Source organism: Chelonia mydas, chromosome 2 (assembly GCF_015237465.2).
Source record: "Chelonia mydas isolate rCheMyd1 chromosome 2, rCheMyd1.pri.v2, whole genome shotgun sequence".
Lineage (NCBI taxonomy): Eukaryota > Metazoa > Chordata > Testudines > Cheloniidae > Chelonia > Chelonia mydas.
Genome location: NC_057850.1, coordinates 174,555,639 through 174,577,974, shown reverse-complemented (window position 1 = coordinate 174,577,974; position 22,336 = coordinate 174,555,639). Strand labels below are relative to the sequence as shown.

General features: G+C 38.5%; 1 protein-coding gene across 8 annotated transcripts in view; it reads left to right on the top strand.

Moving 5' to 3' along the window:
• Nucleotides 1-22,336, top strand: part of SEPTIN7 (septin 7) — a 124,958-nt gene that overhangs the window by 69,669 nt on the left and 32,953 nt on the right. For all 8 annotated transcript variants that reach the window (XM_043540610.1, XM_037890061.2, XM_037890057.2 and 5 more), the window contains 3 exons: nucleotides 5,043-5,149; nucleotides 16,866-16,966; nucleotides 17,866-18,000. In XM_043540610.1, coding sequence (XP_043396545.1) covers nucleotides 5,043-5,149; nucleotides 16,866-16,966; nucleotides 17,866-18,000 — 343 coding nt within the window. The remainder of the gene's footprint in view (nucleotides 1-5,042; nucleotides 5,150-16,865; nucleotides 16,967-17,865; nucleotides 18,001-22,336) is intronic.

Here is a 22,336-nt window from a genome sequence, read left to right as displayed (position 1 = left end):
ATCTTAACTGTATAACCTCTTTCCTGACATCGTTGTAGTTTCACTTTTTACTACACTTTCATATTCTTGGATCCTTTGTTTTCTACTTAGAAAAACAATGTTGCTTCCCTTTCACGGAGGGGCTTCTCAATGAGCAGTATTGAAGAAGGCGAGTGGTGAGCGGGAGAGTATATATTATGGGTGGGCTAGCTGGTAGCTTGCAGACTAAACATGCTTCTAACTCTTGTATTGATTCTCTTTAATTGCTGGGGAAGCAGGGTGGTCTACTGTACTTTTTCTCATCCCAGAGAGGTGCTGATGATGTAATCAGAATCCCTAAATGAAAGGGGTGGTACGAGGAAGTAAGCAGTCAGAAATACAATTGTCAGTGATTCCAAGCCTGTGACAAAGTTGTCAGATGTTAATGATCTTACTTTATCATGTATTCTTGTAATCTCTTCCTAATTTATCCCATTATTATTTTTTTTATTTTTATTTTTTGTCTTTATCCATTCTGCTTTGTGGCCAGGGCTAGCTAACTCTATTATTCACGCCTTTCCCTGGCTCCTCTCTCTACCCAAGTCTACCATCTAGTGAAGAACAAAGGTATATAGAAAAACTGGGTGGTGCACAAATGATGTCAGCCGACTTATTTTTCCAGCAGCTTCAACTCAAGAAACCTTTTCCTCAGCCCTGCTCCAGTAATGGAAAGACCAGACCTGCAGGGACCTAAAGCTTTAGTAACTGAGGAGCGGAAGTTCAGAGAACGTTACCATATATAGGGTGAGCTTGTGGTGTCCCATCAGATCCCTTAAAACTTCAGAATCTTATTTCCACATGTTCAGTCTCACGTTGACCTGGCAAGCCAAGGCAAATAGTTTAGCAAAGATTTCTGTTGAATGTTCCCATTTAAAAAAAAGCTGTTGAGGCATTTAGAACAGCAGTACATTTTGACTAACCTTAAAAAAAAATATGATTGACTCTGAAGGGATCCCAGAATATAGCATACCAACATCTTTCTGCAACCCATGCAATCTCTATTTGTTAAAGAACAAAGCATTTTGAGATTCTTCCAGTGACCTAGAGGTATAACATTCAAAGTAGTTATACGTCAGAAGGTGAAGTGGTGTTCTTTTGTAGAGAGAAGCCAAAAGGGAGAACAGAACTCCTCAACTTTCCTTGTATACCTGATTGTATGTTATACAATGAGCAACATTCTGACTTCAGCTCAGATTTTGATCACAGCTTCAGATCTGGCGATCAAAGCCCACCTGTTTGTTGCAAAATGAGTAAGAAAGAATTTGAGCAACTTATTCTTGTACTAAAAACCTTGTAAGTGGAAGGGTACAAGTACGTGTCTAGTAGAAAATACTTATTTGCAAGCACAGTAGTTACCAGAACAGTGCTGCATGCACAACAAACTTGACCACCCCCCCCCCCAACCCAAAAAAACCCTGTCTCATCGCTATCTTCAGTGATTTAGCCTATCATTAAGACTTGCTTTGCCTGCCAGACTTCAGTTTTTATGGATAGTTTACGAACTTCACTGCAATGTTAGCTCTAAATAGAACCTGAGTTTTGCCCCTAACCCAACTCCTGTCTCCACACACAGATCTATAGCTCAAATTAAGTGGTGCTTTAATAAACTTGAGCTAGTTGATCCATCAGGGGCTGTGGGTTGAAGCTCAAGTTACTACTTCTCAGCTGCTAATCCAGTTACTGGGTAGCACGACTGTAGGTTCAGTGTGGCTGATCTGTAATTTGTGTGGCCTGTCTGTGGTGAGATAATGTGACCTATACGGGTTGTGATTTCTAAAGGGCACAAAAGGGTTGGACATTAATTGGTCTGTATAGACCCTGCTGGTGCACACTAAATATTCCCGAGTGTGCTCTCAATGCTATTTCAAACAGTAGTACTTTAATGCACGCTAGGGAACCTGTAGTACACACCAGTAGGGTCTATACCAGGGATAATCAATTATTTGTTGTCAAGGTCCAGAGTCCTGAGGAAGAAAAACAAAGAACCAATGATAATTAAATTAAAAAAATGTCAGGGGCCATTCAAAATTGGCAGTCTGGATTTGGCCCACAGTCTGCCTGTTGACTACCCCGGTCTATATGGATCAACTCATGCATAACATGTAGGTGTGCTTTAGAAATCACACCCCATAGGGCACATTGCTGCTCTGTAAAGGCAAGTGCTCACTCAAGTTAGCTTAAAATAGTGAGCTCTGCAGGGCCAGATTAAGGCATAAACTAACTAAACTACAGTTTAGGGCCTCACAATATGAGGGGCCTCTAAAAAAGAAAAAACTGACTCCATTTCAAATTTTATCAAAATCGGTTGATAAAAATAAAGGAGATATGGGGAAAAAAGATTCTAAACAGACATTTTCATTCAGATATGACAAAAGTATATACATCTGGCTACACAAATACCCTTACCATATCCTTACCCTTCACTAATTGTTGATCATTGATAGGCAGGAGGCCAGGGCTGAGGGGGGGAAAAAGGAAAATTGTAGTTGTAAAATTAGTATTTCTACAAGTAAGTCTGTCAGGCTTCTAAGGCAGCGTTTTGTTGGCCAGTTGCTACTGGTAAAATTCTGACCATGCCTTCGTAACTTATTTAAATAAATAATCTCACTGCCGATGACATTGGGTAAAATGTGAGGTCGGAGACAGCAGTGTTGTGAAGCAATCCTGCCAAGCTTATACTCATATGGGACTTGTCCCAGGAGTGATGTCATGTATAGCATCCCCCTTGGCTGGTAATAGCCAGAAGGCAGCCATCTTTTCTTTATGGTCCAGCATGCTAAGTCGTATAGTGCCTTCACTCCTGATTTTTTTCATTTTCTTAAGTGTTAGTGGGTTCATTCTTCTTTTGATCCGTACATATGTACAATTGTGTATTTTAGTGTGCATGCTGCTTTCTGCTTCATGCGCTATCCAGGCTTCACGTGACTGAGTTTGCAGGTGATCATCCTATGGGCTGGGGTCAAGTGGAACTTGATAAGGATAAATTTGTGGCGGCTTCCCTCCCTTCAGTTTCGGGAACCTTCACAGTAAATATCAGAGTGCTGATGAAAAGATAGAGGGTTTTGAGATAAAGGAAGGAAGGTGTGTGTGTGTGTGTGTGTATGTATGTATGTATATATACACCAAAATATTCTGAGTACTTGGTGAGCAAGTTATTTCAGACTATGTGCACATATGATATATAGGCTATTAAAGCCTATAATAGTCATTATATTTGCTTGAATATAGGCTAGTTTTTCTCACTTTCTCAATGCCTGTCTAGAGATTACCAGTCTGTTTTCTGGTAAATTCTTTCTCTCTTCCACGCATATAGCTTGTTGTCGCTCTGTGTGTCTGAGGTGTTTACTCGAGAATAATTAGTGGCCCTGGGGGAGAGAGAAGCAAATGCGAAGAGACATGTCTGCCTAGAAAATGCTGCAAGACAAACTATCTGCCCTGAGCATTCTGTGAATCAAAAGTGACAAACTCTGTAGTTTATCATTTGAGGACATCATCAATTACTCTACTTTCCAAAAATCACCAAAGAAAATGTTTTAAATTTCAGTGTTAAAATTAATGTGATGTGAAAACAGACATACTGCAGGTTGTCTTTACTTCCATTAAGTAAGCTGATCTGTGTAATTGTAACTGCTTTTGTGTTGCTGTAGATATAAAGTTTTCATATCTACTAATTAAGAAATCATAGATGAAAATGTTAATTTCAAACAGGCATATTGCAAGACGTGTTTTAGTTAGATTATTATTCTTTGCCTTTGTATATATGCAGATCTAAAGCTTTCATGTTTATATATTCAATGTCCTTTTTGTGAAAATAATTAATTTTTTTAATGGTATGGGGCCTCTTACACTTGACATAGGTTAAGGCCTCAGAACGTCATAATCTGGCCCTGGATCTCTGGCTACTCCACTCAGACTAGCCTAACTTGCTGTGAAGACAAGCCCTTGTCTGCTGCAATTCATAATAGTAATAAGCAATGTGAGCTTTTGTTTTGATGATTTTCATACTCAGTTACTTGGAATATTCTAGGATTTTTTGCCAAGAATATTTTACTCTGAAATTTTTCTAGGATGGCTTTGTAAATCAACCAGCAGTTACTGTAAAGAGAGAAGTGCAGCTGGTTACTCCTCCCTTAGAGAAAGTGGTTTGAAAGTCATCAGTGGTTTGAATCCAGTCTTTATTGGCTTAGGAGCAAATTTCTCTGTCATCACCTTTGCTTCAGTACCCCCCTTGAGTAGCACAGTGTAACAAGACTTGAAGCATGCCGCAAACCTGACTAACACGCTTTTTTTTCTGTTCACATACCAGTGAGTGAATGTTGTAATAGTTTCTTAAGTGGTTAGTTTTAATTTTTTGGCTGTTGTAAAGACAAGGACTTAATTTATAAAATGTTTTAGTGGTTGATGTACCTCATACCCTGCTTCTGTGGATCTATAAATAGGCAGAATTTTTATGGGGTTTGTAATTTCATTTGAATTGGCAATTAATTCTAAAATAGGTTAGTAGTGCCTGCATTATTGTCACTTATGAGCAAATTGCAAAAATAATTCCCATGCAAACCCTGTACATTTGGAACTCCACTCTAATTACTTAGAACCGCAAGAGCTACACCAAAATAACAATCTTTTGTTATAATAAACCCATTGCATAAAACTTTAAATAAGGTATTTCCACTAGTACACAATACTTCCAGTTCTGAATAGGTAGCCTGTTTAGAATTTTACATGGCAACGACTTGTGTGTGTGTATTTTGTGACCGGGGCAAAGACTGGGGAGGAAAAGTAGCAAAGTGCATTCAGCACTTAATGACTGTCATGGGATTCAATGTGAAAAGTAGATGCTTGTAAACTTAGCAATGGAAGTCTCATTTTGCAGTGTAAAATAGCTGTTTGTTTCCTCTGAGCATATGTTTGTAGCTAGGAAAGGTTTTTTTACATACCAAATTTTAAAATGTGAGAGTATAAAAAGTGCGTACTGTATGTGATGATTTTAATTGTATGGCCTAATACTTTACCCTTTCTTCTAGGTGAATCTGGATTGGGAAAATCAACATTAATCAACTCATTATTCTTAACAGACTTGTATTCCCCAGACTATCCAGGTCCTTCACATAGAATTAAAAAGACTGTACAGGTATGTGTGTAGCTTGTTTTTTTGTCTTGTAATTTGCAAACTGACAATAGTTTAAGATAGTGTTTTGAAGTTAGTGTCCCAAAGAGAAGCCTGGCTCGTACAATAAGCTTTGTTCATATTTCTGTCTATATTTTTTCTTTACAATCAATAACTTGCATGTATAAATAAGCTATTTTTCTATTGTGTGGTTGCCGCCATTGCCAGTGATGTGGTTTAAATCTCTGTTATCTGACTGGTGGCCACCAATCTCACTGTAGGTCCCTGATCCTTCAGTCATTCCAGTTGTTTCTGTTCAGAGGCAGGAAAATCTCTGTAGAAGTGAAGCTATTGCTTTGTAAATACATGGCTTTTTCAGTATAGATTCAATAAACGCTTTAGGTTCATGTTTTTATTAATCTCCAAAGTTAAATGTCCTAAATGCCTTTCCTCTTTTCCAGTTGCTTTTTTAAAAAGCCCTCTCTGTCTTCTGACCTCTCCGCATTCCAAATTCCAAACCATCCAGCCCAATCCTTTTCTCCTCTTTGTGCCATCAGAGTGCTGTTGTCTTGTTAAGATGATAATCTTGGACAAACTGAAATTGCAGTCATTCTTATAAAACTATTCAAGAAGCTATGTTCCTCTGTATCTTATTACATCAAAATGTTACAGTGCTGTAGAATTTAGTGTTGTTGAAATGTGGGAGCTGGGGTGAAACACTTGTTGCAGAATTCAGGTGCAGTGTACAAAACATGATAGGCATACATGTTGAAAAGCAAGACACCCTTTTAACAGTAACTAAGACTTTTTGCATTGTTGTGGAAAAAGTTAAATATATGCCAAAAGATCTAACTGACCAAGGCAGGATAGTCGGAGCCTTTTTAAGGGGAACTGAACGCTTCTTCAAATGCATTGCATTGAATTAAGTTATACAGTCCCGTTCTTCAATTTATATCCTTTCTTGTAATAGTTTTGGCCATATAAATTGTGTAGGGTTTCATACTGTTTTGTTTAAGGGCTTGTGTCATGCTGTAATAGAATCCCAGATAACAAAGTGCAGTTAGCAAATTTAAAAACTGGGAAGTTATATTCAGGCAGAAGAAATGTTACCAGTGAGTGAGTAAATTTAAATATTTCAGACCAAAGATGATGACCAAAAATTCCTAATTTTTGTATGCTATTTTCTTTGTATTATATTGCTAGTGATTGATCATGCTTTAAAGTGATACCATAATTTAAATCACATTTGTCTTTGAATTTTATCAACTCTTAAAAATAACATTTAGGTTTACTAAATCTGAAAGACTAATGCAAGGCAAATGTCAGCTAGTGTGTTTACACCAATAATCAAATTCGAATGATGTAACATGAATTTAAATTATGTAATGTGTGCAATATAAGAATATGCTTAAAACCATGATTGGCTAATAGTAGTCTTGAAAAGAAACAGGATGATGTATGCATATCTTATAGTGCTAATTAATAAAATTAAAACCTTTCTATTCCCTCAATAACTAGGGAGGATGTTAAACAGTGACTTCTGATTTAAAAAAAAAGATTAGGATAGGAGGACTGGATAACTTAACGCTAACAAGAGTAGCTCTCTGATCCACTAATTTTGACTTAACAAATCTTGGAACACTGGGGAAGTTCCAGAGGATTGGGAGAAAAGTTCATGTTATGCCAGTATTTAAAAGGAGACATGTAAATGAGATGACCCCAGTAATTTTAGGCCAGTTAGCATGACCCCAATCTTAGGAAAATATCTTGGAAAAGCTAATAGTGCTTGACAATCATGAGGCAGGTTATTGGTAATAGCTTTTTACTTGCAATATTACTTCTAGGATTTTTTGCCAGTCTTTTATTCTGAATTCTAGGATGGCTTTGTAAATCAACCAGCAGTTACTGTAAAGAGAGCAGTGCAGCTGCTTCCTCCTCCCTTAGAGAAAGTATGTCATCAGTGGTTTGTCAGACATATAGATGAACATAATTTGTTGAGGAAGAGTCAACATGGTTTTAGTAAAGGGAAATCATGCCTCACCAATCTACTAGAATTCTTTGCGGGGGGTCAACAAGCATGTGGACCAAAGGGACCCAGTGGATATAGTGAACTTAAATTTTCAGAAAGCCTTTGACAAGGTCCCACATCAAAGGCTCTTACGCAAAGTAAGCTGCCACAGGATAAGAAGGAAGGTGCTCTTGTGGATTGGTAACTGGTTAAAAGATAGGAAACAAAGGGTAGGTATAACTGGTCACTTTTCAGAATGGAGAGAGGTAAATAGTGGTGTCCCCCAGGGGTCTGTTCTGGCACCAGTCCTATTTAACATATTCCTAAATGATCTGGAAAAAGGGGTAAACAGTGAGGTAGCAAAATTTGCAGATGATACAAAATTACTAAAGATAGTTAAGACCCAGGCAGACTGCGAAGAGCTATAAAAGGATCTCTCAAAACTGGGTGACTGGGCAACAAAATGGTAGATGAAATTTAATGTTGATAAATGCCAAGTAATGCACATTGGAAAGCATAATCCCAACTACACATGTAAAATGATGGGGTCTAAATTAGCTGTTAATTCTCTGAAAACATCCACTCAATGTGCAGCGGCAGTCAAAAAAACAAACAGAATGCTGAGAATAATTAAGAAAGGGATAGATAATAGGACAGAAAATATCATGTTGCCTCTATATAAATCCATGGTATGCCCACATCTTGAATACTGTGTGAAGTAGTGGTCGCCCCATCTCAAAAAAAATATATTGGAAACGATTTAGAAAAGGGCAACAAAAATGATTAGAGGTATGGAATGGCTTCTGTATGAGGAGAGATTAATAAGACTGGGACTTTTCAGCTTGGAAAAGAGACAGCTAAGGGGAGATATGATTTAGGTCTATAAAACCATGACTGGTGTAGAGAAAGTGGTGTTTAATACTTCTCATAACACAAGAACAAGGGGGTCACCAAATGAAATTAATAGGAAGCAGGTTTAAAACAAATAGAAGGAAGTATTTCTTCACACAATGCACAGTCAACCTGTGGAACTCCTTTCCAGAGGATATTGTGAAGGCCAAGACCATAACAGGGTTCAAAAAAGAACTAGATAAATTAATGAAGGATAGGTCCATCAAGGGCTATTAGCCCGGATGGGCAGGAACGGTATCCCTAGCCTGTGTTTGCCAGAAGCTGACAGTGAATGAAGGGATGGATCACTTGATGTTTCCCTGTTCTGTTCATTCCCTCTGGGGCACCTGGCACTGGCCAGTTGGAAGACAGGATACTGGGCTGGATGGACCTTTGGTCTGACCCAGTAGGGCCATTCTTATGATGCAATTCGTAAGGAATTAAAGGAGGGTAGTATAATTTATGCCAGTCAAGGTGACCTTGGAAAATAGATCTTGTCAGACTAGATATTATTCCTTGAGATCACAAATCTGGTTGGTAAAGATACTGTTGACATAATATATCTAGAATTCTGTAAAGACTTCAGGCTTGTCTACACAGAGTAGCAATGCAGCCTGCAAGCATGTAATTTTTAAAGCACGCTAACATGCCCATGTTTGAAACAGCACTATGTTAAAGAGCACTAGTGAACCTTTAGTGTGCACAGCACGGTCTACATGGACCAATTAATGTGAAACATGTTAATGTGTTTCCAAAATTATACCTTCATATGGCATGTTACCCCACCATGTAGACAAGCCCTTAGTCCCCTAGGATATTCTGCGTAAAAAGCACTATACAAAATCAATGTATCCCATATTAAATGGATTAAATACTGATTAGCTCACCTTAAAGTAATTGTAAATGGACGTGTTTCTGGGACCAAGGTTATTCGGTATATTTATCAGCAGTGTGGAAAATTAGTATAAAAAAGCTGCAAATTTTGCCAGAAATTAATGCACAAATTGGCTCAGTGGTGAATAATGAGGACAGGTCAGTTATTAAAATACATCTTGATCAGCTGGTAAAGTGGGCTCACTTGAACAGTGTACATGTTAATATAATGGAGTCGCATCTTACGCGGGGGTTAGGTTCTAAAGTCAGAGTGTAAAGCGAAAATCTCGTGTAGTCAAAATTACTGTTGAAAATCCCTTAAATTGCCCTTAAAGTACAGTATACTATACATGGTTTTGTGTACACTGTACAACCCTGTACAGTAATATGTATTAATATATACAGTAATGTACAGTATATAATAGAGTATATATGTAAAATATAATTTTACAGTACTGTATTTTTAATTATGGGGGTAATTACAGGGGGTCGTCAGGGCTTGATATTGATCCAGGAGACGGAGGTGACGGAGAGCTTGGGTGATGGAGAGCGAGTCATAGACTAAGTGGTTGGCTCTGGTTCAGCTCAGGAAGTTGATTGCATAGGCTCATCTGCTGCTGCTTGTTTTTCCTTGAAAAACATGGTGATTGGCAACTGTCACTGTTGTCTCTTGAGCTGCGCAAACATTTATTGATACGGTCTCAAATCGTCCGTAATACTATGTGTGATTTTGAGGCCTCGTTCCATAGAGGGATCATATTCAGAAATTAAATCATTCAAGTGTTTCGCTGTTTGGAACACTTCAGCAAATTTATGAAGATTCCAACTTGCTAGTTCTTCCTGTTCGTCTTCATCATCTTCGTCTTCTGTAGACGATTTTATCAGTTCCTCTAACACTTCGTTAGTCGGTGTTCTCTATGGCTCTCAATTAAATGTTCAATTTCTTCCTTAAGGATGTCGACGAAGCCATCACCACCCACTTGCCTGGCCACCTGAACAGTACGTTTCACTTCTTTGTCAATGGTTGGGAAACCCTTAAAATAATTCACACATTCTTTCCATAGGTTTCGCCAAAATGCATTGACTGTTTCAGGCTTGTTTGCATCCAATGATATAAGTGATGCAATCAGCAATGTTGGAGGACTTCCAACACTCAATCACATTAAGATTGGGATCAGCATCCATAGCGCTACATATCCGGGAGAATGTAAGCCTCGTGTACGTGGCCTTGAAACAGTGAATCACACCTTGGTTGAGAGGTTGGAGGATGGAGGTGGTATTGAGGGGGGGAAGGAAGACTTCACCATCATTATGCGCAAACCGGAGTGCCTCGGCGTGGCCAGGAGCATTGTCTACAATCAGCAACACTTTAAAGTCAAGTCCTTTCTCTTCGAGGTATCGCTTGACCTTCGGAATAAAACACTTGTGGAACCAATCCAGAAATAATGCTGCCGTCACCCAAGCGTTTTTGATTGCCAGAACACAGGCAGGAGATTTTTGTTCTTTCTTTTTAGGGCTCAGGGATTTGCAGCCCTGTAGAGCAAGCCCAGCTTTATTAAATGCCCAGCCGCATTGCCACAAAACAACTGTTTCTAAAACCGTTAAGCTAACCTTGGCTGGCTTTGAATTCCTTCTCATCAGAAGGCTGTCCCTCTTCGGTGGGAGGTTTGAACAGCGCATAGAGGCTAAGAGCCTTTTCTCGCAGTGTGTTGCCATAGATAGGCACACGTTTACGGTTCATGTCTTCCAGCCATAAATTTAATGCCTTTTCAGTCTTCACTAAAATCTTATCATGCATCTGGCTCGTCACCCTTAGCAGTTATTGGAGCACTTAATACCACAGCTTGACGAATTTCTCTCTCTCGAATCTTGATGGCACTGATGCTAGATTCGTTGCGGCCATATTTACGCGCCACGTTGGAGACCGACATACCATCTCTCAAGTCCAACACAGCCAGTTTTTCCTCCAGCGTTGGAACAGATCGCTGTTTCTTCTGTTAAGCACCAGATGAAGTAGTTGGCTTGCGTTTAGGGGCCATGTTGTATGAAAAATACTTATCTTTAAACACTAGAATCACACTCAGCACAGTGAGATGCTCACACTATGAGAGGCACGCGGGAACTGAGACCAACTGAGAGAACAGCAGATTCACATCTCCCATCTCACACTCATTCACACTCATTGAGTGGAATTGTCGGCGGAATCACCCTCACTATTTACAGATGGTGGTGGTGTTTTTTGCCAAGCGTGTATAGTTGAATTTGCGTAAGTTAAATGCACTTATGATGCGACTCACCTGTACAGCCAAATGCAATGTCATGCATTTAGGAACCAAAATAGGTTATGCTTACAAGATGGGAAACAGTATGCTGGAATGCAGTGGCAATGAAAAGGACTCTGAGTTAATCATGGATAGTCAACTGAACACGAGCTCCCATTGCAAAGCTGTACCTAAGAGGGCAAACACAATCCTTGAATGTATAAACAGAGGAATATGAAGGATGGGTAGGGAGGTGGTATTACCTCTGAATACAGCATTAGTGAGACAGTTATTGGAATACAGTAGCCCGGTCTGGTGTTCATGCTTCATAAAGGATGTTGACACACTGGAAAGGGTTTAAAAAAGAATGATTCAGGATCTGGAAAACATATATTTATAATGAGACTGAAGTCCAATTTTATTTTTTTCAAGAGAAGACTAAGATGACTTTGTCACTGTCTACAAGTACATACATGGAGTACAGATTTTCGTATATGGCTTTTAATCTAGCAGAACAAATTATAATGAAATCCTGTGGTTGGAAACAGAAGCTAGATAAATTCAGACAAAATAAGGTGCAAATTTGTAACAGTGAGGGTAATTAACTATTGGAACGTGGCAAGGTGGATTCTCAATCACTTCAAGTCTTTAAATCAAGATTGGATATCTTTCTAAAAGATGTGCTGTAGCGCAAAACAGAATTTATGGGCTTGATACAGAAATTACTGGATGAGGTTCTTTTGTCCTGTTATGCAGGAGGTCAGACTAGATTATCAAAATGGTCCCTTTTGGCCTTAAAATCTGCTAACCTTATACATGAAAACTATGCTGCTTCCTTGCTCCACCAATAAGAATTCAGTGAAATCAAGTATCTTGTGGTTGAAGAGGGTTCTAACTTGATTTATGTTCATACAAATTGAAACACAAATGGAAACTGGATATGGTTTGGAAGTAATTAGTCCTCCTCACTACAGTACCACACTTGTTTAACTTTGTTCAGTCTCTGTTCATACATTTAAATTAGGAGTCATTAGGATGACAAATTTATATTGTATTGGTATGAAGGGCATTCATCCATTTAGGAGTCATTGCTACCCTTATCTGGCAGTCTGCTTTTTCATGTACAACTATCTTGTGATGGCTGAAAAATCAACAAGTATTGTCTCTTAATTCAAATGTCATGTAGGTAAATAGTGGAAAATATTAGAATTGTAACCTTAAATGTTCTATGTATTAGAGACTCCTGTGGCTGATATTTAATTGTGATTCCAATTCAAATATTATATCTAGGTAGAGAAGGTTCTTGATCTATTAATATCATGTCACCAGCATGTGTCCATATTCATGCTTATGCTGGGTGCTCTTGGGGTAGATTTAAATAGTGAATTGAAATTCAGCATGTTTAGGGGCTCTACGGTTTATCATTCCCAGTTAATACCTATACCTGAGCCTTGTTCATGTGGATTGAAACATTCTTAATAGAAATTATACTTTTTTTCCTGCTCCTCTGTATCATGTAAAAAACATTTATTGAGTAGGAGTTAAGGTGATTAAAATAGAGAAGTTTAACTGCATAAGTATGAACTGTAATTTTGGCAGTGCTTGATAATCATGAGGCAGATTATGGGTGATAGAATGAAACTTATTTTTCATTTTTTTTTAAAATAAAACTAAGGATTCTTTTAAACAAACACAAAGATTTCCAGTTTCCACTTTGCAACTTACATCAGTCAGGACTTTGGCAATGTTTTTCAAAGATTATGCAGAGTGTTTTCAGGTAGGTGAATTCAAAAGAAGCTATAAAGTAAGTGATCTTATGTGAAATACACTTCATTTGATCATCAGTTAAATATTTTAAATGCTGTGTATGATATAGGAATGCTTGATCCAATAGTAAAACAGTAGACGCTCATTAGTAGCAACATATCAGTGCCCTTTTGCTATGTTGCTCCTAAGACCACGTCTACAATACCCACCGATTGGCGGGTAGCGATCAATCCCCGATCGCTCTGCTGTCGACTCCGGAACTCCACCAGGGTGAGAGGCGGCAGCGGAGTCGACGGGGGAGCAGTGGCCGTGGATCCCGCGCTGCAAGGACGCTAAGTAAGTGGTTCTAAGTCGATCTAAGATACGTCGACTTCAGCTATGCTATTCTCGTAGCTGAAGTTGCGTATCTTAGATTGATTTCCCCCCCCCCCCCCCGCCCCGCCCCGCCCCGCCCCCAGTGTAGACCAGGCCTCAGTGGCTGTTGCTGTTATGGGGAGTGTTGACAATTCACAGTAGGGAAAGTGTTCCCAGGGCAAATGCTTCTCGTAAGCAGTGGTTGCTCTTACAAAGTGTTGCCGCAAATAAGCATCTACTGTAGTGAGACTAAGACTTGTACTCAGTTTGATAGGATCCAGTGTAATAATGTAAAATAGACCAATCTGACCTGCTTAACTAAAGTGCATGGGAAAATGGTCATTTGGAATGGATTTGTTAAGAAAAGTTTTAAATTCCAGGACTTGAACTAATTTGTTTTCCGTGAATCTCTCGGGAATACTTGTAAAACCAGATGATAGGATACAGTTGGATTCTAACTGTGAATGACACTAGTTTACAGTTGTCTGGATCGGTTCCAGATGTAGCTGCGTTCTGAGATTTTGGCCATGTATGGACACAAATTCACTTAGTTCACAAAAGAAAAATAACTTAAACAGGCTGCATGGCACAAGTTCTTAATATCGATCTCTAATTGACATTAAGAAAAGTAATCTGATTTATTGTGCTGTGGAGGACAAGGTTTGAGTATCCCACCTGTGTATAGAATTTCAATATTCCAAGGTTTCGAAAATTGTGTAAGGCAGGATGTACAAAAGATACACATGTCCAATTTCGAAATAGAACTCGGAAGGCTTATATACTAGTAGTAAGTGTAAAATTTACTTTTGGATAGGCACTGGCTGCTGCAGAAGTGGATTTGGAAAATAGGTAACTTAAGCACTGTGGATATTGTTAGGGCCACTCATCATGTTTGCAAAGATGTTCGTTAAGCCTACTCAGGATTTTAGTTTGAAAATCCTTTTCAGTATTGGAAGGGAAATGTATAATTCACCCCATCAACAAAAGCTACTCTTTTTAAGCAACAGGAAACCTCAGACAAGTGAAGAGTGAACGATTGTACACTGATTTTCATGTAACATTTAATAGTGTTCTGAAGATAAATCCCAACTAATCCAGAACCATTTGCAAAATATGTGCACAGTCTGCAGGGTCCTAAGCAAGCACTCGGTGATTGGGCGTTGTCTAGTTCCACCTTTGGAGGGTGGGGTGGGAGAATCCAGGTTTGTGTACCTCCTCTCTTAATTCATTTGTCAGGGTATCAGACCATACATTGTGGAATCTATGTAAGGTTCCAAGCAATAGTGTTTGTTGCTTACACTTAAGGCTAGCCATGCCAGTGATATTTTTTTCAGTTTAAGCACAGGTGAGGGTATCTAAAATCCGTCCTTTTGGTAGCCAATATGATTCAGGTGTGGAGAAGGTTATGTTTATTGCATACATTAATTCACACTTTTTCTGATATTTTTGAAGGTGCAGAGGAGACTAAAAAGTCATTCTTAGGATTAAACATTGAATCTTCCTCAGCAACTTGGCTTTCTTTGCTCTTATTTGAATGATGTTCAGTGTCTTGTCTCAGCAAGACTGTTTCATTTTCTCATTATTTCTACAAAGTTTATATTCTAGATTTATTGTTTTATTAAAGGTGCTTATCCATTTGTTAGTGACTCACTTTAAGTTGGATCATGTGGCAAATGGTTGCAAGTGTCTTGCAGCTGACTTCAAGTGTGGTGATTTCACTGTGTTCTGCAATTAGCTATGTATGTGTAAGAAACAGCTTTGCATCACTGACATACTCTGTACCCTAAAATAGCAAAATTGTATTATATCGTGATTGGTCAGGAAGTCCATCCAAATAACTGAAATTGTTTGTAAAAGTTAGGGCTTTTAGTCATGTCTGTCATTGAGGCTTTTGTGAAAGTGGTACTCCACTTGAAAGTTGTCATAAGAACTAAAATTGAAAGGGCCCCAGACTGGGGAGTATTTTATACAGAAAACAGATATATAGGAATAGTGTTCTAAAACTGTAGCCTTTATGTGCTCACTCAAATGAACATGACTGCAGGACTGCATGGTTTACAAGATTAGTAATAAGGTACTGAGCTTCTTAACGTTAGGACATCTCTTTGAGTCTAGGTCTAGGAAACAGTGATCATTTAACTTGCTAGATCTTAATTGGTTGTCTTAGTCAACATCAGGAAAACCACCACCAAACTTCTTGGCACTTTGAGAGGCTAAAGAGTTAACGTGCGTGAAAAAGCTTTCATTCCTATAGTTAGTCACTGATCTTACATAGCTAAATAAGTCCTGGAGCAAAGTCCTGCTAGCCATGCTACTCCATGAAGTAGGGAACATTACTCTTTGGAAAGTACTGTGCATATTATGTGCATTCCTTCAGTTGCCACCTTAAGGTGGCCTAGGATTGAACAGTGCTGCTGCATTCTTGGAATATGATTGATGCCCCAAGGAAAGGTGGTTGTGAGGACTTGAGCCTCTCATTCTACCATAGGGTATAAAAACAATCTGCATAGACTACTGCAAAAGACAGAGACAAAGGCCAAAATTAATAATCTTGTTTCCTTTGGTTTTGTCTAACCGTGATAAGCCTTCATGAAGAAGGGGGTCCACATTTTAGCTTCAAATTTAATGCAAAGTTGGTGGCTAGTACAGATAACGTCGTGGTGGGATGAGGGACTTTGCGTACATAACCAAAACCTGATTGGATGATGATGTAGTACAGATATTGGCAAAACTAGCTCCAGCTGGGTTTTTAAAAAGCTATATGTTGTCTCTGCCCAAGAAACCAACACTAATGTTGCTAACTATTCATAAGGATCAGTATATGTTTAGGGAAAGGAAAGTGGGGAAGCTTATTTGCTTTTAAAACTGAGAAATAAAATCCTAAACACTTATAGTGGAAGACTTTGCGTTCTGGGACTGATTTTTACCAAACACTAAATTTTCTAAAACAATTATACTTTTAAACAAAATGTATAGAAATAGTAGGGATCATAGGCTTTATTCAATTTTTTTAAAAAGGATAGTCACTTCCTTTAAAGGGAATAAAGTGGAGTAATTTCTTAGTATGATCTTCGACATGTATGGATATAGGAATATGTATACTGACTTACTACATCTTGTTGCATGGACTGTGCAAGCTTTGGGATCTTTTTGCTAAATTTCTATCAGTATTGGTCACTTTGTTTTTCTAAATAAGTGAGTTCTAAAACTGCATAAAATTGGAACTTATTAAAATAATGCTGCCGACCAGTGAAAATATTAGATAGTACTATCAGCTATTGAAAATATTAAGCTCCTCTCCACATACTTTACAAATAGATTTTCTAACATTGATAGTATCCAGTTTTCCTCACTTTGTCTTAAAGCTTAAATAAAAAGTCAGATGACATAGGCAGAATGAGTCTTTGCAGCTTCCATTCTGAACTGTGAAGTTCCCCAAGTCTGTAATTGTTGATATATGATTTGTATTCTAATGGCTGTCTAGACACATTGAGTCTGTGGGTTTTTTGCATTGAAATAAGTGACATAAAATCATTGTTGTTTTTATAATTACTATATGAGAATTTAAATCCTTTTAATCTTATAGGTTGAACAGTCAAAAGTTTTAATCAAAGAAGGTGGTGTTCAGTTACTACTCACAATAGTTGACACACCAGGATTTGGAGATGCAGTGGATAATAGCAATTGGTAAGAAATTACTTTCTTATCTCCCAAAGTAAATTTGCATAATATTGTCCTTGTGATCATTTAGTATCAAAACTCATTTTTAAAGATGCCAGTTTTTCTTTTAAATCATAAGGTTTACTTCTTTAAACTTTTATACATTTGTATGGGCAATATTTCTCTATTAGCCAGAAATTTTATTTTAAAAGCTGATTTGCCTATTGCTATTTTAATTTGGTTAAAATGCTTTCAGCTTCTCTCTAACTAGCTCGAATGTGAACAGAATCTTCAGCCTTTTGTGCATTATCATTGCTCCCAAGAAGCTGAAACTAATTATTTCTATGATATCACAGGATTAGAATCCTTTGATATCCTGCAAAGAGTATTCCTTTAGTTACTGTTCGTAAGTGTTCAGTTTAATACCATTACAGTGGATAGTTGTGTTTAAAGGGCTTTTCAGTGGGCATGTGGACTGTTGTCTTAAAGCTATGGTGCTATTTGTCTTTTTTTAACATTTAATCCTTTATTCTTTCCCTTTTACTTTGTGCACTACTTAGCATATTTGAGTTTATATTGTAATAACAATTCATATTTACTTGCAATGCACATAATTACAGTTCAAAATTCTGTTGACTATAAGAGCAGCTCTTAATCTAAGTTTCTAGGATTTAGGAATGTATTGGTTAACATTTCAAGTTAAAAATAAAGTTTTGTTATTTTAAGTGGTTTAGACTATAATTTGTCCATCTCTCCTCCTACATTTAAATATCTCAGTATTTTTAAACTAGATACTCTAGCAATACTGTACATACACTGACTGCTGAAAACAGACAAACAGTATGTGTATCTCATAAATTGATGTTTAATGCATATGTGATATGTATAACTGGTCTTACAGGTTTTTATTTATGTACACTCTGTAGTTGGCAACCTGTTATTGACTACATTGACAGTAAGTTTGAAGACTACCTGAATGCAGAATCTCGTGTGAATCGACGTCAGATGCCAGATAATAGGGTGCAGTGTTGTTTGTACTTCATTGCTCCTTCAGGACATGGGTTAGTATCTTAATACTTTAATGTGCCTTTCCCCCCTAATTCTATCTCAAATGCACCTTCAAACTTTTGCATTCCTAAAATATGCAAAATTCCAGGTCAGGATTATTCAACCTATAGACTCAGGCTATGGTTAATTTCATGGGATAATTTAATTTGGCTTCTCAAACACTAACAAACCAGACCTGTAATAAATCAGAATACCAAGAAATAGGATTAGTTACCAAGAAAAAAATTGTCAGTTTATCCCATTTGTGAACATTCGTATGTCTTTCATTCCCCTAATGCCACTTCTGTATTAATTATCACGCAATTTATTAAAAATTTGAACTGTAGAAGATGCTCCCAGAACTCAGCCAACAAATTTTAAACTTTCTTTGAACTCAAATGATAACTCAAAAGGGAGGGGAAATGTACCTATATATTTAAGTAGCTCATTTGCCATAAATTCATATTGGAACTTAGCATGGCTTTCGTTCAGTGAATTGAAAACTCCTGATACTGAAATTCTACTTTAATTCACAGATTTCACTATTATGCAAACTTTCCACTTTCCACTCCATCTCACTTTTAACTTGGTCAGACTTCTCTCTAGTGGGGGAGACAGAAAATTGCACTTTTGAAGTACTTGATCTTGGGCCATGTTGATCTGATATTGGAGGTGTACAGCAGTTTATTGTGGTATTACAACTTTGATTAATTTGTGAGTGACTTTCTCTGCTTGTTACATTTGTACCTTAAAAACTAGAAATGGAAAGCAAGGGCCACCCTGCAAAGTAGTAACCAAGGCTGGTGGAAGCCAGGGTAGGGCTGTAGGTAGGCTGCTGAAGTCAGAGCTGCTGAACCAGTGTTGTCTAGCACACGGATACTCAGGGTGTGACTTGCATACTGGCAGGCTAGTTGTGAGTACCTTAGATTGGAAGCTCCAATAGCAAAGCATTGTGAGGCACCCATGGTTATGGGGCAGGGTTATGACACAGCCCTTTGCTGGTCTGGATCGCACCCCAGAATGTGACACTGCCCCAAAATACCATTGAATCACGAACACTTAAGTGTACTCAGGGAACATAAAGTGACCGAGGCCTAGTTACCATTTTTTCGTTTTTTTTCTCTTAAAGATGTTGCCTTATCTGTAAAGAATATTACTCATTTCCTACCTGTTTTTTATGGTGTTACATGGTCTGATCTTGTCTCCAGGGCTCACTGTGGCCTATATAATTGTCATTGTCAAGTGAAACACATCTTTCTCTCTATTCTGAATAAAATAAAACTCCATTTACAATGGGCAAAAATATGTGTAGAGTAGGTGTCTTTTCTTTGCCCTCTTGGTTTTAAAATTCTTAAATATTTTCATAAAATAAAATTGAACTGAAGTGTTAGCACTTGTATGTTCATGAAAAATAATCACATTAAATCCAGAAAGACTGCCCCAACCACTGAAAAATACACATAAGGACAGCAAACTCCTTTCCACTGAAGACCATGCACACCCTCAGCAATAGCTTGAGAAATTAAGTGAACCTGATAGCATGCCCAGTAGATTAACAAACTGGGTTGTAGTCACCCAGAATTGGGATTGAGTTCCAGGATTGGATCTCTCACGGAAAACTCCCTGGCATTATCCCCTCCCTTTTTATTTATGAGGCTGTTAGCTCCAGTACTTCTGTTTACAACAGCAGATGACATTGTGAAATACTTCTCTGCTTCAGTATTTCCCCCCCTCCGATTTGTGTTAATTTTTGAAGCTTTTGGCCTGGACATGGTAAAATGGGATCACATCGCCAAACAGATTTTCTTAACAAATTTAATATGCATTGTTTTTGATGCTTAATGGAAGTTTTGATTTTTAACTATAGTTGAAAAGTTAACACTTACCACTAGCTACTGTATATGTGGAATTAAGTATCTTTCCACAAGGTTTTATTGGATTACAGCTTTGAATCCTTATAAATATTATTTAAAGAAATTCAGGTGCATGTAGCATTTTAGAAAATTTTAGCCTTTGCCAGCCCGTCTGGGTTCGATAGCACTGTATAAATAAGATTCCAGTATTTGTCTATGGGAACAAACAATCTCTATTTCTCATAGATTTTAAAAGTACAAGATGAGTTGAAGTGTACACCGCCTTTTGCTGATTTGAATCCAGTTTCCCAGCTGCTTAAGTGAAATAAACTGAATAAATCCACTCATGGTGGACCTCTTCATGCAATTGCCAGTCTTGTTAACTGTCTTGGCCCTTCAGATAACTTAATCAGCATGGAAGCTGAACAGAATTCTCAGCCATAGGGTTTGTCCTTTAGACCAGGAGTAGGTTATTTTGGTGGAATGCGGAAGCTTGTGTTGCCCCTGCAAATGTAGTATCCATTCATAGATATTAAGGTCAGAAGGGACCATTATGATCATCTAGTCTGACCTCCTGCATAATGCAGGCCACAGAATCTCACCCACCCATTCCTGCGATAAACCTCTCACCTATATCTGAGCTATTGAAGTCCTCAAATCATGGTTTAAAGACTTCAAGGAGAAGAGAATCCTCCAGCAAGTGACCCATGACCCATGCTACAGAGGAAGGCGAAAAACCTCCAGTTCTGGCAATCTGGCCTGAACAGTCCTGTACTAAATTCAAGTGTGGGGGAGAAATTTAAATGAGAAGCTAGTATAAATATAAACAAAGTCAAATCTGTTGACAGTGGCCTGATCTAATCCCAGTATAAACTTTTTTTTTATAATGTAGCTTTTTATTGAAGTCATATCTGTACATGTTATATCAGAGTAGCACGTTTCCAAGATACATTCCTGGACTATTAGTCTTGGAGGTCTAGCTGTTTTGTCATAATGCCTCAACTCTATATTTGTCTAATACATCTTACATTTAAAATATTAGAATATCAAAGCACAGAATCTAAGAAACAAATGAAAGTAACAAACTTTATTCCTTATTGATACCCAAATGGTTATTCTACTTTATCGAACAATCATCTAGGTGAAGAATGTGCCACTGTACTGTTGACATTTGACACTCAAAGTTCTTCGCTCTTTTCAGAATATTGAATTAAATGTAGGTCAGTTTCAGTTTAAACTGGGAAACAGTTGTAACTGTAGAGTACATTTTAATTAAATCTTGCAATTTGTGCTCTGTTCCAAATAAATAAGAGGAGAGAACCATTCAAGTGGCCTAGTGTTGTTATTGGCAGGCAAGAGAACAGACTCTGAATTTGAGCTATTATTCTCTAAGCAAAAGGGGGTTGACCACACTGCTAGGTATCTCTTGTCAAAGGGGAGATAGATTCACTTCTGTTGCTTTCTTATCAAACTTAGCCCTTACACCAGAGGTCCCCAAACTATGGGGAGTGTGGAGGAACATTTGGGGGGGCCCGAGCTAGCCCTCATGGGGGACGGGGGGGGAGCACAACCCAGCCCCGCTCAGCTCTGGCCATGGCCCCGGCTCTGCAACTGGCCCCAGCCTTGGACCCTGACCACAGCTCCATAACCAGCCTCGGTCCCTGATTGCGGCCTCGTTGAGGCCCTGGCCACAGGTGTGGCCCCAGCCTTGCCCCCCTTTAACCTTGTCCATGTTCTCCTACCCATCCCCCAGGAGCCGCCCACCCTGCTCCTGACTCCAGCTTTGGTGGGGGAGGGTCGGACAAGGGTAAGGGGGGGTGTGACCCCGAAAATTTTGGGAACCACTGCCTTAGACTATAGGGGTGGCCTTGACAAGTTCTGAACAGAGGTCAGCTCCATGGGAAACTGCTGCACCATGAAGTTTATTTGTATAGAGATAGGAATTGGCTTTCTTTTCAGATCATGTTCTTGATGGGTCATATCAAACATAACATAGGAATGGCCATACTGGGTCAGACCAAAGGTCCATCTAGCCCAATATCCTATCTTCTGACAGTGGCCAACACCAGAGGGAATGAAAAGAACAGGTAATCATCAAGTGATCCATTCCGTTGCCCATTCTGAGCTTCTGGCAATCAGAGGCTAGGGACACCATCCCTGCCCATCCTGGCTAATAGCCATTGTCGGAGCTATCCTCCATGAATTTATCTAGTCCTTTTTTGACTGTCTGTTGTGTGAAGAAATACTTCCCTTTGTTTTAAACCTGCTGCCTATTAATTTCATTTGGTGACCCCTAGTTCTTGTGTTATGAGAGGGAATAAATAACACTTCCTTATTTACTTCCTCCATACCAGTCATGATTTTATAGACCTCTGTCATATCCCCCCTTAGTCATCTCTTTTCCAAGCTGAAAAGTCCTAGTCTTATTAATCTCTCCTAATATGGAAGCTGTTCCAAATCCCTAATTATTTTTGTTTCTTTTTTTGAACCTTTCCAA